The 18,096-nt window shown below is 43.6% G+C and overlaps 6 protein-coding genes across 6 annotated transcripts; 5 read left to right on the top strand and 1 right to left on the bottom strand.

The window, feature by feature from the left end:
• Positions 1-1,137: 1,137 nt before the first annotated feature.
• LOC108656067 (uncharacterized) lies at positions 1,138-2,580 on the top strand. The gene has a single exon (XM_030388735.2). The coding sequence runs from the start codon at positions 1,291-1,293 to the stop codon at positions 2,353-2,355; it is 1,065 nt and encodes a 354-aa protein (XP_030244595.2). The 5' UTR covers positions 1,138-1,290; the 3' UTR covers positions 2,356-2,580.
• A 1,313-nt stretch (positions 2,581-3,893) lies between these two features.
• On the top strand, positions 3,894-5,133 carry LOC108655837 (uncharacterized). The gene is made up of 2 exons (XM_018107657.3): positions 3,894-4,352; positions 4,780-5,133. Exons 1-2 carry the CDS (start codon positions 4,208-4,210, stop codon positions 5,037-5,039), a joined length of 405 nt encoding a protein of 134 aa, XP_017963146.2. The 5' UTR covers positions 3,894-4,207; the 3' UTR covers positions 5,040-5,133.
• A 62-nt stretch (positions 5,134-5,195) lies between these two features.
• LOC108655838 (uncharacterized) lies at positions 5,196-6,141 on the bottom strand. Its single transcript, XM_018107660.3, has one exon. The coding sequence runs from the start codon at positions 5,736-5,738 to the stop codon at positions 5,196-5,198; it is 543 nt and encodes a 180-aa protein (XP_017963149.2). The 5' UTR covers positions 5,739-6,141.
• A 2,860-nt stretch (positions 6,142-9,001) lies between these two features.
• LOC108656070 (vitellogenin-1) lies at positions 9,002-10,419 on the top strand. Its single transcript, XM_018107982.3, has 2 exons — positions 9,002-9,476; positions 9,598-10,419. The coding sequence occupies exons 1-2, from the start codon at positions 9,018-9,020 to the stop codon at positions 10,288-10,290; spliced, it is 1,152 nt and encodes a 383-aa protein (XP_017963471.1). The 5' UTR covers positions 9,002-9,017; the 3' UTR covers positions 10,291-10,419.
• A 1,494-nt stretch (positions 10,420-11,913) lies between these two features.
• Positions 11,914-14,522, top strand: LOC108656069 (vitellogenin-3). Its single transcript, XM_018107981.3, has 3 exons — positions 11,914-12,187; positions 12,257-12,519; positions 13,508-14,522. The coding sequence occupies exons 1-3, from the start codon at positions 11,953-11,955 to the stop codon at positions 14,177-14,179; spliced, it is 1,170 nt and encodes a 389-aa protein (XP_017963470.1). The 5' UTR covers positions 11,914-11,952; the 3' UTR covers positions 14,180-14,522.
• Positions 14,523-16,527: 2,005 nt separating this feature from the next.
• Positions 16,528-17,593, top strand: LOC149090694 (uncharacterized). The gene has a single exon (XM_089263406.1). It carries the CDS (start codon positions 16,617-16,619, stop codon positions 17,067-17,069), a length of 453 nt encoding a protein of 150 aa, XP_089119532.1. The 5' UTR covers positions 16,528-16,616; the 3' UTR covers positions 17,070-17,593.
• The last annotated feature ends 503 nt before the right edge of the window (positions 17,594-18,096 follow it).

Below are 18,096 nucleotides of genomic sequence, written 5' to 3'. Positions count from 1 at the left end.
AAGAAACTAAATATTAAATAAATAAAAATCTTAATTGGGTTTCTCCCTGCATATGGACAAACGGTGGGCCCCATGGATAGGAATTTTGTGCGAATTTTGGTTTTGAAATTATTTACAATATATTTAAATCAAGATTGGCTTTTAAATATTAAACAAACTATCTAATATGTCTTAATATATTTAAATAAAATTACAATTAACAAAAATTGTGAAGTATTTATTTTTTTATTATTCAGCATATTATAAATAAAATATTTTTTTTTTTTTTTTTTTTTTTTTTTTTTTTTATATATAACCCAAATTGTGCTGAGAAAATTAGAGAAGATTATTGGGCAAATGCTTAAGAATTTTTGGAGAATTTTCGTTTGATATGTTTTCTTTCTTAAATATATAAAATTAAAAATAAAAGAATATATACAAAATAAATATTTTACTAAATGGCTTACATGTAAAAAATTGTATAATGTTAAATTAAAAAAAAAAAAAATTAAATAAAAAAAAGTTCAATAAAAGTAAATTGTGTTTATTTTTTTATTCAGCATAATTTTAGTCTTGTGGAAATAAGTGAGAATTGTGGCCGTCAGACTTTGATATATGTAAATGTATATAATGCGATCAACTGTTTCTTGCAGTGTAATGACATTTTGGGAATTACCTGCGCTTCTTGCGAATCGTTTTGACGGCTGACAGCAAACGCAAGTGTTATTTGCCCAGAGAGGTGAGAAAATATCTCAGTTTATGGTTAAGTAGTAGACTTGACAGACACACAACGAGGCGACAGGGCGACAGATCGTTGAATAGCTAGCCAAATACACGCACACACACACACACGCACACGCACACGCACACAAATGCATAGCTAGCTAAAAAGCTATCTGTACGGATGGATGGATGGCTGACTGTCTGGATAGTTGGACAATCGACTGGCTGTTGGGACGCGCCTTAGTTTTTGGCATTGCGGTGTGGCCCATAAGTAACTATTTATGAATTAAGCAAACAGCTTGATGAGCTCCAAAGTGTCGCTGCTGCTGCTGCTGCGGCTGCTGCTGTAGCTGTTGCTGCTGCTGTCGATCGGGTCCAGCTTAAAGCATAAGATTTGTATTATTAGAACCACACACGCACACGCACACGCACACACACAGACACAAGGGACAGTGTCGCAGTCGACGCTGGCTGCTGCGATGGCCTATAAATTTGTGCGTATCGGCATTTGGGAACATCAGTTGAGTTTTGTCTAGACCAGGCAGCGCACGCACTTATCCATATCCGTATCCAGTTCAGTTGACAGAGATGAAGCTCTTCGTTTGCATTGTGGTTGCCGTGCTGGCGCTCGGTGCGCCCGCCCAGGCCTTCCTGGGCGCCAAGTTGGCCTTGCTGAAGGCCATTACCGGTGGCGGCGGCGGCGGCGGCGGTGGTGGTGGCTACGGCGGTGGCTATGGCAGCGGCGGCTACTCCGGCGGATACAACCAGGGCTACTACACACAGCCCAGCCGTCCAGTCTATAGCTCTGGCGGCGGCTATGGCGGCGGCTATGGCGGTGGCTATGGCGGCGGCTACGGCGGTGGTTATGGTGGTGGCTACGGCGGCGGCTACGGCGGCGGTGAACAAGTCATCAAGGTCATCAAAGTGATTGAGCAGCCTCAGAGCTATGCTCGTTCCAGTGGCGGTTATGGCGGTGGTTATGGCGGTGGTTATGGTGGTGGCTATGGCGGCGGTTATGGTGGTGGTTATGGCGGTGGCTATGGCGGCAGCAGCAGCTATGCCTCTTCCAGCAGCTACGCAAGTGCCGCTCCCGTGCAGACCATCCAGAGCAGCGCCGTGGCTCAGGCCGTGCCAGCCATAAGCTACTCCGCCCCGGCACCAGCGCCAGTGACCTATTCCGCTCCGGCACCACAGCCCGCTCCGATTACCTACTCGGTGCCCGCACCACAGCCGGTGGTGCGCGTGCAGCCAGCTCCAGTGACTTACAGCGTGCCCGCACCACAGCCGGTGGTGCGCGTACAGCCAGCACCCGTGACATACAGCGTGCCCGCACCACAGCCGGTGGTGCGCGTACAGCCAGCACCCGTGACATACAGCGTGCCCGCACCACAGCCAGTGGTGAACGTGCAGCCAGCTCCAGTCTCATATCCCGTGCCCGCACCACAGCCCGTGTCGCGCCAATACGTGAAGACCATCAAGGTCATTGTGGACGATGCCAACAGCGGCGTCAACCACCTGCCCAGCCCAGTCTACGGACCGCCCGCGGGCGCTGGCAGCGGCTGGAACAGTGGCTGGAGCAACGGTGGTGCCAGCTACAACAACGGCGGCTGGAAGAGCGGCGGCATCTGGGAGAAATTGGCGTCCGGCTGCTAAGCACTTCCTTACCCCTCACGCCCCCACGAGCTTGCTACACCAACTGCCCACGATCTATACCTACTCAACTGTTTAAAATTATTAATCTCTTTTTTTTTTTTTTAGTTTTAAATACATTATCGAATAAATGTTCTCCCAAATTGCTCGTCTTCTCAACTGTGTGTAAATAAATAGTATAAATCGAGAATAAAAGTCAGCTCATTGTGCAATATCCCCAAATCCGAATAGCCGCAAATTGTTTTGACCTTATATGCTTATGTAATCGAGAATGTGAATAGCAGTCGTTGTATTTTAATTTGCTTCTTTTTTTCTCGATTTTTTTTTTTTTTTTTTTGGGAATTTTTTAGTTTAAGCATTTCTGTTTAGTTTGTTAGAGTTTTGGGCTGGGCTCGAGGTGTTCTACATAAATAGACATATGTAGATGTGTGCATATATGTACACATTAGAAATTTTATCACCTAACTGCTAAATGTAATCAAGCGCGAATGCTAATCAATCGCTCGCACTGAGGCGGACGTGGACTTATAGGAAATATTTGATCATAAATCAGAATTTGTAATATTACGAGATGAATGGAAATAGAATTGACAGTAATAAAAAATTGATTTGTATATATAGACAGTTATATAAAGAGGACAGAAAAGTTATTTAATCTCTAGAGTCCCACATTACCAACTAAATTTATATTATCTACATGATGATGATAGAATCCATTAGGAAGATATGATATTAGGAATATATGATATATTATGAAAGCCTCGATAATGTAGGGTATTTACTACATATTGCATATTGCATTACATATATAAGGATATTCCATATTTTATGCTAAACATCCATTAGGAACGGTAGCCTTTTATTAAAATAACTTAATCCATAGGCCTCAGTAGTTATTTTGAGTCGATTGCCTTGAACGGGCCTCTGCCGGAAAGCATCCAATTCATGTACATGAGAATGTGTGAGGGTATGCTTTCAGACTCCTTCTTTGACCTCTTATTGGAAACGGGAGGACCCTGGTCAATTGTTATCCTCCGCTTGCGTAAAGTTTCTTGTAATATATTGGTCTCGGATATATCCATATCAGGAGCTAGATTAAATTTTGTTAAATTTTATTAAGCATTCGGTATATAGAATTTTTGGTTTGTTTTGGTTTTAGTTACTTTTGCTGTAAGTTTCCTCCATTTCTTATATCTCGATAGGAGTTGATCTATATATGGGACACGTTTTTTTCTTTGATGTATATTTTATGCGCGTAAGATTCGAGCTTGGAACGATACTAACTGCAATTCTCTTTGCGCAAATCGAAGTGAGTTTGACAGTCAAATCGAAGCCTACTTGAGTCTAAATTTGAGTAGGACCTGAAAAACGGAAGGTAATTTTCAGGCAGCAGCCCGCTAGAGATGGTCCTGAGAAAGGGAGAGAAAACGAAGCGATGATTATTAGCTTAACATCTGTCGCTTCACCTCCCTCATCTGAGCGCGGCATAGATCACTAAGGAATATCTGAATGAATGATTGAATAAATCTATAAATCTCGAATATGCTCCGCTATCTATGCAATAGCAATACAAAATAAACTTCAGTATGTCTCTTTTCATATCTCTTCAAACTTCTCCCGCATTTTGCAAACTATTCCCTCAAACTGGGCAATTATGGTGACTTATTGGCGCAGCTAGTTGTAAATTCTTATCTGCACTTGACACGCTCGTTGATAGCTGATCAACGCTGTGCAGTTGAAAAGTGTCAACGCCGGGACCCCAATAGCCGTTCAGCCAAGACGCGAGACATCCGCTGGCCGAGCATATAAATTACCCAACATTGTGTGCTGTCGCTGGCAGTTGGCCTAAGACACAATGTGCACACGAGGCGTATACTTGATGCAATTGCTGGCGCTAGTGCTGGCGGCTGTCGAAGCTTGGCCCCACCAGAAACAACAACAACAGCAGCAGCACCACCACCACCACCAGCTAAGCAGCGATGGACATCGCATGGAAAACGGTGAATATATCTAGGATTATAATTTACTTATATGCCGTATCAGTGCGATATTACGCTGGCAATTCGATTAATCGATTGACTTAGTATTGTTGTGGTAATTAAAGGAGGTATTGACGCTAGGAGAGAGATAACTATAGCTCTTGCTGAACGTGCTCCCGGCTGTCGCTGGGTGAGAGCGAGACGGCTAGTAGTGTCGCACAGGGTCGCTATGCTTTCGATGAACTAGAATATGCGACCAGAACTAGATGTTTTGACAGGAGAAGAGAAAACAGACTTGGTCATAGACAAGAAAGAGCTTTACAAACGAGTGAAGCTACACCGGGAACTCGTTATTAGGCGCAACTATAATGGAGGGCAATAATTAAATTCGTAGCGCTCCAACATATATATATATATTTCATATATAATTCATCTCTTCTCGTCTTAGACTACACTCCGATCATCCACATCAGCTCTGCCGTGCTGCAGCTGACGCCAGATGAGCAAACGCATTTGCTGCTCCCCGGCAACGGCAACGCCAATGGCCACAGTGGCTCATCCCATCCAGCCGGACCCATTGCCAACTGGCCGCACATCTACAGGCTGGAGGATTTGCTGCCTGTGCGCACGCCTGCAGCTGCCGAGCCGCGACTCACAGTCAGCGACAATCTGGACTTTCCACACTATGTGCAGTCCCATGGACGCTAAGGCGATGCACCACGGATCACATGACAAACTTGGCTGATTTATTGCAACAAAAAAAAAAAAACATGTCTTTCTCTTATATATATGTATATGTATGTATATGTATTGGGAATAAAAAAAATTTAGCTAGTAGAAACGTTGACTATCGGAGGGAGGGACCTAGTGAGAGTCCAGCTGGTGCTCCAACAGGTGGTGCTGATGCTCCAGCTCCTGCTGCTGTTGGATGTGCTGCTCCTCCAGCTGATGCTGCAGCTGGTGGTGTTCGTGCTCCTGCCGATCCTTGAACTCATAGAGCGTGCTGTAGCTGAAGGCGCCCTTGCCGTGATCAATGCCGGGCACCGGCTCCTCGGCATGGTGCTCATGGTGCTCGTAGTGCTCCAGCTCTGGCTCGTAGTGCGCATGCAGCTCGCTGGCCTCGGCATACTCCACGCCCGCATCGCTGTTGCCATAGTCCGCCGGAAAGCTGTGCTCGCTCAGGTGATCGCCCAGTTCGCCCAGCTGCTCGTGATCCGCATGCAGTTCGCTCGCTCCCGATCCCAGATCCAGTTTGGCCAATGCCTCGCCGCCACTCAGGGCGCCCGCATAGTTGCCCAGCAGTCCGGGGGAATGGACACCGGCTGCCACATCGCCACCAATGTAGCCCGCCTGACCGCTCAGCGTCTGGGCCAGCAGCAGGATCAATTTGAAGCGCCAGGTGAACATGTTGATGACTCTAATGCTGTCTGCGGGCTTTTCTCTAGTTGGCTACCGACGCGGCGAAATGGTGCAAGTCGACTATTTTCTTTTCGACAAGAGCTCTCGCATTTATACGCTGGCTTTTGGCACACATTTTCCTGCATTTCCCAGCCACAACAACAACAACGACAACAGCCGCGCTTTTGTTTGGCTTGGCTTGACTTGGCTCGGCTTGGCTTAGCTGGGCCATCCATGTTGCAATGGACATCTGCCGACGACGACGACGACGAGCACGTTGGAAACGAGGCGGTCGCTTAGCTGCAGCTGATAATTTTCTGCACTTATTGTGCAGATTACGTATACGCCAGCGCGGCCTGCGCGGGCAGCTCGGCCAGGCAAGCCAAGCCAGCCGACTGACCATTGAATAGCTGCAATTATAAGAGGCGCCGACTATGCCACCACTGCAACCACCGCCACCGCAGCAGCAGCAGCAACAGCAGCAGCAGCAGCTGTTGCAATGTGCGTATACGTAATATATGTGCGGTTGGCCCCAGTTCTATGCAGGCGCAATGGCTTACATAACCACAAACAGCGTCATTCATTTGATCGTTGTCTATGCTGATCTTGTCAAGGCGCGCATAGACATCGATGCGGAAGCAACAACAGCAGCAGCAACAACAGCAGCAGCAGCAGCAGCAGCAGCGGCAGCAATGACAATGACAAGCAGCACCACGCATCTAACTCTGGGCACCACCGCGGCACCACCTCGCACTCACACGTCAATTGGCAGCTAATTGAGTTGATCAACAAAACGGAAACGGATGGCTCAGCGCGTAGAATCGTATAAAATGGCAAAAAGAAAAGAAAAGATAGCCAGCGAGGGCGGCTCGAACAGTACGAGCTGAGCCACACTTCGTTGCAGTTGAGTCGATTGTGCAACCAGTGGCCCAGCTCTGGGGTGGCAATTAAGAGCGTTACCAGAGCGACCAAAATGCAGTCACAGATACAGATGCACACGCACACACACACACACATGGACAAAGAGACATGGCAATGCCAACAATGCGCACTCACTTGCCAAATGTTTATCAAAGATTGCAGAAGCCACAAAGCCAACAACAGCAGCAGCAGCAACAACAACAGCAACAACAGCAATATGTGTGTATGGATACATGTTATACATACACAAACACATACATATATAAACGATGTCTCTTTGTAAACAATCTTTAATGGGGCTGCCAAACAATTTGCCATTGCACTGAAAAATGTGCGAATTTTTTTACGCTGTGAATATAGCTCAAATATAATATTCAATATTTTTATTTGTCTAGTAAGTTAGGCATTATATAATAATATAGCTCAGCTCTTATGTTAGCTTATATATATACAGTTGGGGTTTTTTTTTTCTTTTTTAGTAGTGCTGTTTTCATGAACAACTAAAATTTTGTTCAGTTTTTGTTTTGCAAAAAAAAAGAACAACACAAAAAAATTAATTAACACTAAAATATGTTAATCTAAAATTCATTTCAAATTGATTTTAGGTTTTTTTGTTTTGTTTTTTTCATTAAGTTTTTTTTTTTTTTGTTTAACAATTTAGTGCGCAGACGCACTATTATTTTCACAAATAACAAAAAAATACTATCTAAAAAAAAAAAATAAAATAAAAATAAAAATAAAAAAACAAAAGCATTTCAATTCATATAAAAATACATTAATATTTATGTACATTTCAAATTTTTATGTTTTAATATTATTATACAATATATTTGGTTGTTTCTTATATTATATAACTCTAATTTCAATTACAATTTCTGATTAAATTTCTTTATCAAATTATGCAGCAATGAATACTAAGTTTCTGGACTACCTTCCTATGTGGTCAAACAGTTCAAGTCTTCTATATATCTGGTCTGCCTTATCTGATCTTCTTATCTTCGCTAGCTGAGTCTCTCTATTTATATCAAGTTTAAGCAAAAACCTATTGTTGCATCTGTATACAAATTCCTGAATTGAGACTCATTTACATTTATTTTCATATATTTGATTCCGAACTTGTGTATGAAACAAAGATTTCTTAAAGTATGTATTCAAATGCTGCAGATATGCATACCAGCTCAGCCTCTCAGGAAGAAGATTAGCTCTGTTTCTCGCATAAGAAATTATTTATATGAGACTTGATATATACAAATATATGTACATTTGTATTCCTTAACATTCTACAAGTCTTTATATATAGGTATATGTATATATGTATATGTCCACTCGTATTCCTTAACATTCTATAAAAAATGCCATTTATTTTTATAGCACTCATCGCGATAATTAAATATGATATACGAGCATAGGAATGCATTATGATACAGGCTATAAAAATTGTTTAAAATATTGTAGCTAATTAAGTTTGTTTTGTGTTTACATATATGCTTATACACATACAATATATATGTATATTTATGTGTATATGTTTGTATGGCCAATCAAAATAAGCGCTGGCCACTCTTTCGAGGAATGGCGCATGTGCAAGTGCAATCGACTTGCGGTGTTATAATTAGTTTACACTTTTATTCATCAAATCTTTTGACACGTTGCGTGTTACAACAACAACAAGCGGGCGCAGTTGCTGCTACTGCTGCTGTTGGCGTGCCAGTCGTCGTAGCAGCAACAAATAGTCTCAGCAGCAACAACAATAGCAACAACAACAGCAACAGCAAGTCAAGCGGGGCAGTGGGACGCCCCACAAAACTTTTGCGCACACAAATTACCAATGTAATAAGTTGTTGGTGCTGTTGTTGTTGTTGCTGTTAGTGTGGTTGCTGTTGTTGTTGGCAGTGATTGCTGCGCGTACACCCACAGCGGAGCCAACAACAGTAACAACTTTTGGTTATTAATTCGCATTTTGTCGGCAGCATTTCCTAACGCAAATATTTCAATTTTGTTTTCTTCACTGTTGTTGTTGCTGTTCGTTATTGTGCTGTTTTCTGTTTGGCCAAGTCGGGAGCACCCACAACGACGAGCAATTGCTGCAATGGGCCAGCTGGGAATGAACTGATCGCTGATCGCTGATCGCTGATCGCTGGGCAAACGCTTGGACAATTCGATTTTTGTTGGCCTGGTTATTAAACAGTTGGTCACGTGGCCGGGCTCTATTGTGTCCATTGTAACTGGAGCAGCTGATTAAGCGAAATTCTCATGCAGAAGACCAAATATCGCCATTGTGTGGCTTTTATCAATATTAACACGTGTCTCTGGCCGTTCGATAGTAGGTATATAAGGGCGTGCCTTGTCGCCAATTAGAGCAACAGAATGAAGCCCTTAGCCCTGTTAATATCGGCACTTGTCGTGGTGGGCGTGGTGGGCATGGCCCTAGGCCAGAACTCGACTAGAGGTGGGAGGAGGAATACGGCTTTGCTGCGCCTCCAGCGCGACCGGCTGCAGGATCAATTGCGTGGCATCATTTTTGGACTGCCGATCGACATCAGCCTCTCGGCGCTCACGTACATCTGCAGCACCATCATGGACCTGGGTCTGGTGCAGTCCAAGATCGTGCCAGACATGTCGCTCATGAGCTTCCAGCTGCGGCCCGATGCCTGCAACAATGTCAGCATTCCGCTGACCCGGGCCAGCGAGCTGTGGGACACGCCGGGCTTCTATCAGGACAGGCCGACGGTCATCTTCGTCACCGGCTGGGGCTCCACCATCGATAGCTCCAACAGCGGCCCAGTGGCCAAGGCATTCGCCTGTCGCAATGACACCAACTTTGTGGTGAGTCCAAATTGAACTAGTTTGAAGGTTAAGGGAACTTGCAATGGAACTAGTTCCGCAGATTATAGATATAAGATTATAGAACTAGCTCCTTGACATTTTTAATTGATTCGTTAAACAGGTGCTGGATGCAGCCAACTATATCAAGACCCTCTACAGCTGGTCGGCCCTGAACACGGAGGCCATCGGGCTCTATGTGGCCCAGGCGCTGCTGCAGCTGGACCGCGACTATGTGACCAAGCACGTGCACATCGTGGGCCACAGCCTGGGCGCCCAGATCGCGGGCTCAACGGGTCGCAACTATAAGCTGCTGACGGGCGGCGCAATATTGTCGCGCGTCACCGGCTTGGATCCGGCCAATCCGTGCTTCTACGATGGCAACGAGCTGCCGGGCGTGCGCAGGGGCGATGCTGTTTATGTGGACACGGTAACCTCCAATCCGGGCGTAGCAGGCACACCCGATTCAGCAGCCGATGGCAACTTCTTTGTCCAGGGCCTGGCTCCCATCAAGTCCGGCTGCAGTGGCCTCGATTCCCTCTCCTGCTCGCATCAGCGCGCCGTCGACTACTACGTGGAGTCCGTGTATCCCACGAACACGGAGAACTTTGTGGGCAGACGCTGCGACAACTATGTCGATCTCTGGACTGGCGACAATTGCAAAAGCGACGACACCGCCTACATGGGCTACGCTGCCTCCAAACTGGGCACATTCTACGTGGATGCCAATGCAGCCGAGCCCTATGGCACCAATGCCAATCCGGACAGCTTCACATCGACCAACAGCGCGTGCGGCCTGTGCAGCGAAGAGAACTGAGTGTCTCAGCGTGGTGCTCGTATGACAATATATAATATCTATGTATGTTACTTCTCAAAATCTTTATACATATAACCAACCATGAAGCATAATCGATTCGGTGAATATTAAACAGAAGAAGAACATTAAGTTTATGTTTCTCTTGAAGTGAAATTATATTTTTGCTAATTTCTCTTTCCTTTGCTTGGGTATATCGGCTACCTGAGTTCTGACCTTCAAGGCTATATTAGTTAGGTAAGAGTAGAGCTCTAACAGAGTTTTTTAATGCGTTTTTTGAGAAGTCGTACTCGTACTCGTAATCATGACAGGTAGATTACTCATGGCAGGTAGAACAGCTAAAATGAAGCTTGCTCTATCCAGAACATATACATATATATATATAAATTGTATTCTGCTTGAGATAAATCATCATTTGTGAGAGATTTCATTTAAATGAGTTTTCAATCAAATTGGATCATTTCCTGTTTGAGAAGAAAAGTATTAAATCAGATATCACTAGATCAGCTCAGCATCTGGTATATCGCAAATAAATATCAATTTTGTCGCTTTCTGATATGAAGTATTTAATGATGGGAAATACCATATCATGCCACATTATCTGTCATGTCATATGATTGGCAAGCCAAACAGGCGAGTAAATACCCTATATATAATATACTCGAGCACAAACTGTATCCAAACCAGGCGAGATAACCGATTCGTATTGAAATGGATTGTTATATAGTCGATTATATCTAGACTATATACTTGCAGCACATCTTTGTTCATCAACTTTAGTGGATTTAGCATTCGTGAGTTGCCTCAAGAATTCGCCGACTGCGCTGATGTCAACTAGTTCTTTGTGACGCTCGGAACACTCCAAATGGGGCGGGTGGAGCGTGTCAGCAGCATAGCAATGAGTGCGGAATACCCCCATTAATATGATATTGTCGTAGGCGGCAGGCAATATCAGACAATATGACAGTAAGCCGCATCATCCACCGATCGGTATACCCTATGAACTGTGAAGTAAGCGCGATATTCTCGCGAAGGCTGACCGCTTACTATATAAGCTGTGACAATTTTTGCAAATCTTGTTTATTCGCAATCAGGTAAAACAATAATTTATAGATTGTTTGCTTGAGTGGAATCGAGGTGATCTCTAATTCGTCTCGTTTGCTTCAAGTAGCTGATGATATATTATCAAAGCAAATCGTAAGGGGTATACTGTGAGATATGAATTATTTACAAACAGATCGGGTTGTTGGCAAGGGACAGAGAATGTGAGAGAGAGAGAGAGAACAATTGTTTCGATTCAGATTTGGATGCGGATTAACGATAAATATTTGAATAAAATGCATATTAGTCCATTAGACTAGGAGTATGTCTATCTATGTATGTGTGTGTGTGTGTGTGTGTGTGTCGTCAGTGAAATTGTCGAATCTAATTAAGAGACAAGTGCACCTTATCTGATTGCCGTGTTGCGCATGAAATACACCTATATGGTCACAGTTAGGCCGGCCGGCCGTTCTCACTCACTCTCTCACTCTCTCTAGAAGTGTCGCACTGCTCGCACTCACTCTCTCCGCATTGCTCGTGTGCGCCTTTCAGGTGCCGACCGGCCTATAAATACTTACTCCGTATGGCATTCGGTATTCATTGCGCTCGGAACTGTCGCTCAGCATGGGAAGTCCGAACCTAAATCTCTCAGCCTGCCTGCTGCATCTGCTGCTGTTCGCCGCCTTGGGCCAGGGCATTGAGTGGACGGTGCCCGATGTTGTGGGCTCGCTGCGGAATGTTGGCTCCTCCATCATCGATACGAAGTCGTTGCCCACGCCGCAGGGCCTGCTCGAGGGTAGCAAGAATCTGATCGCCGGCTATCCCTTTGAATACGTCTCCTCCTCCATCAACTTTCTATGTGAGCAGCCGACAACACAACAACAACTCTGATAAAACTGATGCATTTCGTGTCTCATTCCTTGCACAGGCTCTCAAGCGCTGAGCTCCAATAAAATCAAGTCCAAGTACACGCCGGACATCAAGCAAATGAAGTTCCAGCTGCGCACCGCCTGCAACAAGACGAGCTTTCCACTTCTCGAGGCCGACTCCATATGGCGCAGCCCCGACTTCGATCCCAAGAAGGGCGTTGTCATTCTGGCCACCGGCTGGACGACCAGCATCAATGACACGGACGAAACCATCGATAAATTTGCCCAGGCCTACAACTGTCGCGGCGATGTTAACTTTGTGGTGAGTCCCGTGCTTATGATTTCCCTTATCTAAGTTAGAGCTTAAATTCTGAATGTCGAACTGAATCAATATGGACAAAGTGCAGATCACATATGAAGGCGCATATACCCGCCGTCTGTTTGAAGGCGAGATATTGCATTTGAACTTGAAACAGGCATTTTGACGAACCCAAAGTATATTATATTTAGCTTAGGTCTATTAAAATGTCATTTGCTTACCATTTAATCACTTTAGCTGCATCTGTTGCAAATTTCAGTTCTTATCATTAATTTAGGAGGGCCGACCTCTCGATGCCAAATGAAAGCTATGACGCGTTAGGCGATAGCCTTTGAACTTGAGAAGCTAGAGAAGTTCACAAAAGTCATTAGCTAACAGATACCCAGCAAATAATATTTATAGATCATAACATAACAATGGGCTTAGGGTATAATCAAATATGAGTAAATAGAAAGAGGGACGATTCATGCTACATATGATACCATACCTGGATTCTTCGGTATCTGTTTTAAGATCAAAAGAGACTAGCGTATAGTTCTCTCATAGTCTGATTAGTCCATTATGCACTTTTCTCCATCTATAGTTTTAAGAATCCTTTTATTCACATCTCTACTTATCCAGGTATCCATATATCCATTTAGTCATCTATCCGTCTATCGATGTGTTCATCTATCCACTTAACCATTTATTTATTTATTTATCTAACCATGTATCCATCTATCCATCTAGACATCTATCCATAATCCAACTCTTCATTCATCCATCTAACCAATCTATCCACATATCCATATATCCATCTCTTCATTTATCTATTTTTCCATCTATCCATTTATCCACCATCGGATAGATATATGTATATCCATCTATTCATATATGTAGCTACTATCTATTGGTATAGATATATCGATACCTCCCAGCATCTCTGATTATTTCTCTTTTCATTTTATATACTTATTTATCAGTCCATCTAAATCTATTATCTATCTTGCAGGCTGTGGATGTTGCCAAATTCATAGATACCCTGTACACTTGGTCCGCTTTCAATACAGACGAGATTGGCGAGAACATTGCTCGGGGCTTGGTCAAGCTGCTGGATGTGGTCAATGTGGACAAAATCCATCTGATTGGCCACAGTCTGGGCGCGCACATTGTGGGCTCGGCGGGACGCTATCTGCAGCAGATGACTGGCAAAACGTTGTCGCGCATCACTGGACTGGATCCGGCCAAGCCGTGCTTCAATGAGGGCGAGGTTCTGTCGGGCCTGCAGCGCGGCGACGCGAAGTTCATCGATGTCATCCATAGTAATCCGGGCGTGCTGGGCAAACGGGATCCCATGGGCGATGTGGACTTCTATCCGGGCGGTCTGGATCCTCTGCCCGCCGGCTGCATTTCGGTGACCTGTGCCCATGCCCGTGCCTGGGAGTATTACGAGGAGTCCATTTATCCGGGCAACGAGCGCAACTTCCTGGCCACACGCTGCAGCTCGCTGAGAAGGCTGCGCGATGATCTCTGCACCGGCGAACAGTATCCCATGGGCTACGCTGTGCCGCACAACATCAAGGGCAACTACTTCCTGGAGGTCAACAGCATCAAGCCCTATGGCAAGCAGTCATCGGGCACGCGTTCAGCCCGGCTCGCCAAGTGCGGCGTCTGTGACAAGTAAAGGCCGCACTTCGTGATGATATCCAAACCTATATCGATACCTGATACCCGTTCCACTTGTGGTTGCCTCTGAATGCGAGAATTCTGAACATTCGGAGCTGCATTCGAAAGGAAACTTACCAACTAATATAGGCTTAAGAGATCTTATGAAATCCCATAGTAATTCCGTGACTGCGATAAGCCGATAATATTGCAGTTTCGAAAAAATTATCCGCTATATCATTTTTTTTTTTCATAGTATTTAATTCCTTCTACATATAAGCTGTTTATTTTCGTCAGATATTTGCTTGGCCTGAACTATGGGCCCCCAAATACAATTTGCATGTTAAGCGTTGACAATTCAATTAATTTTTGTTTATAATGCCTATGCTAAAAAAACATAAAGCTTCACAAGTAGCAAAAACAATTCTCTAACATCTATGAAATAGACACACACACGCACAGCGTCTAGGCGCCAAAGTACAGTGAGCCTCAAAAGTTGCGATCGGCCACGTCAACTGCAGCGCATCGAATGGGCGAGGTCAACTGGAATGCGTTAAGAGAATGTTGAAATGCGATTAATGCCAGTCAAGGAATACATCCTGTTCATTAACGACACCTCAAAAATGAGTGCAAACCAGTAATTTACACTGGGATCAAGAATAAATGACAATCTACAATCTAAATTTAGCTCATTACACATTACACTTATAGAAAACTAAACGAATATGAATGAAAATGAATAGAAATAAAAACAAAAAATAATAGGAATACATAAAAAATATAGAACTAAATAAAAAGAATATTAGTAAAAAATACATGATATAAAAAAGTAAAGCGCTTAAAATAATTTTAAAAACTAATGCTATTGCTGGATTTTCTCATACATATAATAAATTGTTATTTAAGTAAATTCATATGTTTTTATTACTATAGAGTTTTTTTTTTTTTAATTTATTAAATATTTTATGTGCATATTTTTATGTCTCTTGATGATTAATTGTTTATGGCAGCGAGGACATATTATTTATTATATATTATAAAATATCTTAGCAAAATATATGAGCACTACAACATAATTTATTTATTTAAAAAAAAAAAAAACCTCATATTTCTGAAAATCAAATTTAGACAATACAAATACCAAAATTGTTGTCTTAAAATACAAATAAAATAATTTCAAATATAAATTGTGCTTTTATGAACTTCCGAGATAAAACAGTTTTAATAAATATTAAAAAAAAAACTACATATTATAAGCGATAAAAGTATGAAATCATAAAAATAAATAATATAAATAGATAATAAATAAATCTAAAAATTTAAATAATAAAATCCTCAAAAATAAATAAAATAGCTGAATAAATTTCCCAATGAACTTGAATAGGAACTTCAAAATTCAATAAAATGCACAATGTAAAATTATGTAAAAAATGTAAAAAAAAATATTAATATAACGCGGTATATACATATATAAAATATAAATAAAACTAACTTTCTGAGCAATTTGGCTATATATAAAAATATACAAAATACATATAATAAAAATAAATAAATAAATTGTGACATATATGTATTAATAAAAATACTTTTATAATTTTAGCTCTCAGCAATTAAATTACATAACAAAATGTAAGCATAATAAGAATAATAAGAAATAAATATCTTACCAACTTAAGATTAGCAGTTACTAAAACTCTTTAGAGTTCTCTGCTCTGGTTCGTCGCCAACCGGTGGCTACTGTGGTGCCAGCCGCAGCGCTGCGGTGCTGCGGTGCTGTGGCTTGCAGCTGGCGGGCCCCTTCACCTGGCTGAGCTGGCAACATGACAAATGAGTCACCCGTCGCGAGCTTCTGTGGGCATATCGGCGATTAGAGTTAACCGTGCCAAGCAGCCGTCAACTGCGCTCGTTGTTTCCGCCAGCTGACTGAAGTCGGCAGTAAGAGGCCAACAGCGTGGCGAGGAAATGATCCATCAACCGTGTGAGTTATGCGCAATTCGGCAACAAGAACTGGCCCCCCCATGGGACGGCGGAGCATGGGATGAGCTGCTGCCGCAGATGCTATTGCCAATGAGACGGTCGTAAAGTGCTGTAAAGTAGTTGACCCTGGTCAAGAATCGGACGCTCAAAGTGGTTTAATAAACTGCAATTACCGCCCGCTCGCTGCTCTCACTCAAAGTGCGCAGCTGGTTTAAGACCGCACCACAGCAACCCCCACCTGCAAAGCGGTGCGATTTATTTTGTGGATTCTTGACTTGATGAGTCGCTCAGCCGGTCAGCCGGTCAGCCGGTCAGCCGGACGGCCGCTCCCCTACATATGATGGACGGCCGCTGTGGCTATGCAAATTCAGATAAATAGCGTATGCTGCGTGTGTTTTCAGATCATTCAATTGCCGCACTTCAAAACTCACACCCACATCGCAGACAGCCAGGATAAAGCTACCTGAAGATCAAGCAAAATGAAACTGTTCATAGTACTCAGCGCTCTGATTGCCTGCAGCTCGGCTGGACTTATTCGCAGCAGCGGCTGGTCAGGTGGCCGAAGCGGCTGGAGCTCGAATCCTTGGGGCAGCGGCGGCATCAGCACAGGTGGCTGGAGCTCGAATCCTTGGGGCAGCGGCATCGTTAGCAGCGGCGGCTGGAGCTCGAATCCTTGGGGCAGCAGCGGCGGCGGCTGGAACAGCGGCTGGTCTTCCCAGCCCAAGATCATCAAGGTCATCAAAGTTGGCGGCGGCGGCGGCGGCAGTGGCTGGAGCAATGGCGGCGGCTGGGGCAATGGCGGCGGCTGGAGCAACGGTGGTGGCTGGAGCAACGGTGGTGGCTGGAGCAACGGTGGTGGCTGGTCGAGCCCCAGCATCGTCAGCAGCGGCTGGTCCAGTGGCAACAGCGGATGGGGCAGCAGCGGCTGGTAGTGAGGATCCCAGCCAAAGGCTCTGGCTCCATCGCGCGCTGACTCGAATTGATTACTGATTTTTGCTTTCATATTACGTATATGCATAAGAGAGTTTATCATTTGTTTCTACTCTTTTTTTTTTTTTATACCAACAAGCCTATTTTTTTTTTTTTGTAAACAAATATAAATTGTAAATTGTAAAATAAGCAAGAAATTGCATGAATTTCATTCGAATGTTGGCAAATGATTGACGAGCGAATGCACTAGACACGTTTCGGCTTGCCATATTTCATTTCTCAGTCGAGAGCAATTAAAAAATAGTATTGAGCACAGATATTAACATAGATGCAACATCTTCAAGTTCAGAAACCCGCCGCCCTCTGCCCGCTGCTACGTCTGTCTGGGAACCAGATCGAGAATTGGCAGTGTTGTGGGCCCAGCAGTGAGAGGCTCTGTGCTGTGTGCTCGCTGATCTCGAAATTCGCATAAATGCATTTTTGAATTATGGTCCATAATAATTAAAATGCTAGCCCAACGTCGTAATTATCGCTATTACTTTGCGCATTCTCAGTGCTCGTGGAGCATTCAGTGCTCATCACTCATGGAGTTGCACACTGGCACGAAATGCGGCAACTGTTGGATTTATCATTTGAGAATATATTTGGAAATAGAGATTTCTCCAAGTAATAGCTGTCTTTGTCTTTGTCTCTCTCGCTCTCTCACACACACACACCGAATGAGAGGAGACGATAAATGTGATAACAGCTCTCGAATAACATTTTTATAACAGCTCTGAAAAGGTTCCCAAGGAACCATTCTTGACAAAAAAGAGCAGAATAGGAAACTTGTTCATTTCATAGTACTTCATAATATTAGATATTCAATATATACAGGGTTGTCCATATTCGACAGATCTATCTGGCAACGTTGTATCTTTTGACAAAGACAGCTATAATACGCCGTAGAGGCTAAAAGCGGTCAGTTGAGATAGAGTTGACTCTCGAAAATTTGCACACTGCTGAATCGGAATTCGTGATAAATAGAAA

The sequence above is a fragment of the Drosophila navojoa genome, chromosome X (genome assembly GCF_054131105.1).
Source record: "Drosophila navojoa isolate 15081-1374.11 chromosome X, UAZ_NAV_1.0, whole genome shotgun sequence".
NCBI lineage: Eukaryota > Metazoa > Arthropoda > Insecta > Diptera > Drosophilidae > Drosophila > Drosophila navojoa.
This window is presented reverse-complemented; position numbering and strand designations above follow the sequence as displayed.

Bases quoted from the DNA above. Each gene is read 5' to 3' on its own strand.
- LOC108656069 (XM_018107981.3), top strand. From the start codon at position 11,953: ATGGGAAGTCCGAACCTAAATCTCTCAGCCTGCCTGCTGCATCTGCTG. The intron at 12,188-12,256 runs GTGAGCAGCCGA...TTCCTTGCACAG, and splicing joins CTCCTCCATCAACTTTCTAT to GCTCTCAAGCGCTGAGCTCC. The intron at 12,520-13,507 runs GTGAGTCCCGTG...TCTATCTTGCAG, and splicing joins GCGGCGATGTTAACTTTGTG to GCTGTGGATGTTGCCAAATT.
- LOC108656067 (XM_030388735.2), top strand. From the start codon at position 1,291: ATGAAGCTCTTCGTTTGCATTGTGGTTGCCGTGCTGGCGCTCGGTGCG.
- LOC108656070 (XM_018107982.3), top strand. From the start codon at position 9,018: ATGAAGCCCTTAGCCCTGTTAATATCGGCACTTGTCGTGGTGGGCGTG. The intron at 9,477-9,597 runs GTGAGTCCAAAT...TTCGTTAAACAG, and splicing joins GCAATGACACCAACTTTGTG to GTGCTGGATGCAGCCAACTA.
- LOC108655837 (XM_018107657.3), top strand. From the start codon at position 4,208: ATGTGCACACGAGGCGTATACTTGATGCAATTGCTGGCGCTAGTGCTG. The intron at 4,353-4,779 runs GTGAATATATCT...TTCTCGTCTTAG, and splicing joins TGGACATCGCATGGAAAACG to ACTACACTCCGATCATCCAC.
- LOC108655838 (XM_018107660.3), bottom strand. From the start codon at position 5,738: ATGTTCACCTGGCGCTTCAAATTGATCCTGCTGCTGGCCCAGACGCTG.
- LOC149090694 (XM_089263406.1), top strand. From the start codon at position 16,617: ATGAAACTGTTCATAGTACTCAGCGCTCTGATTGCCTGCAGCTCGGCT.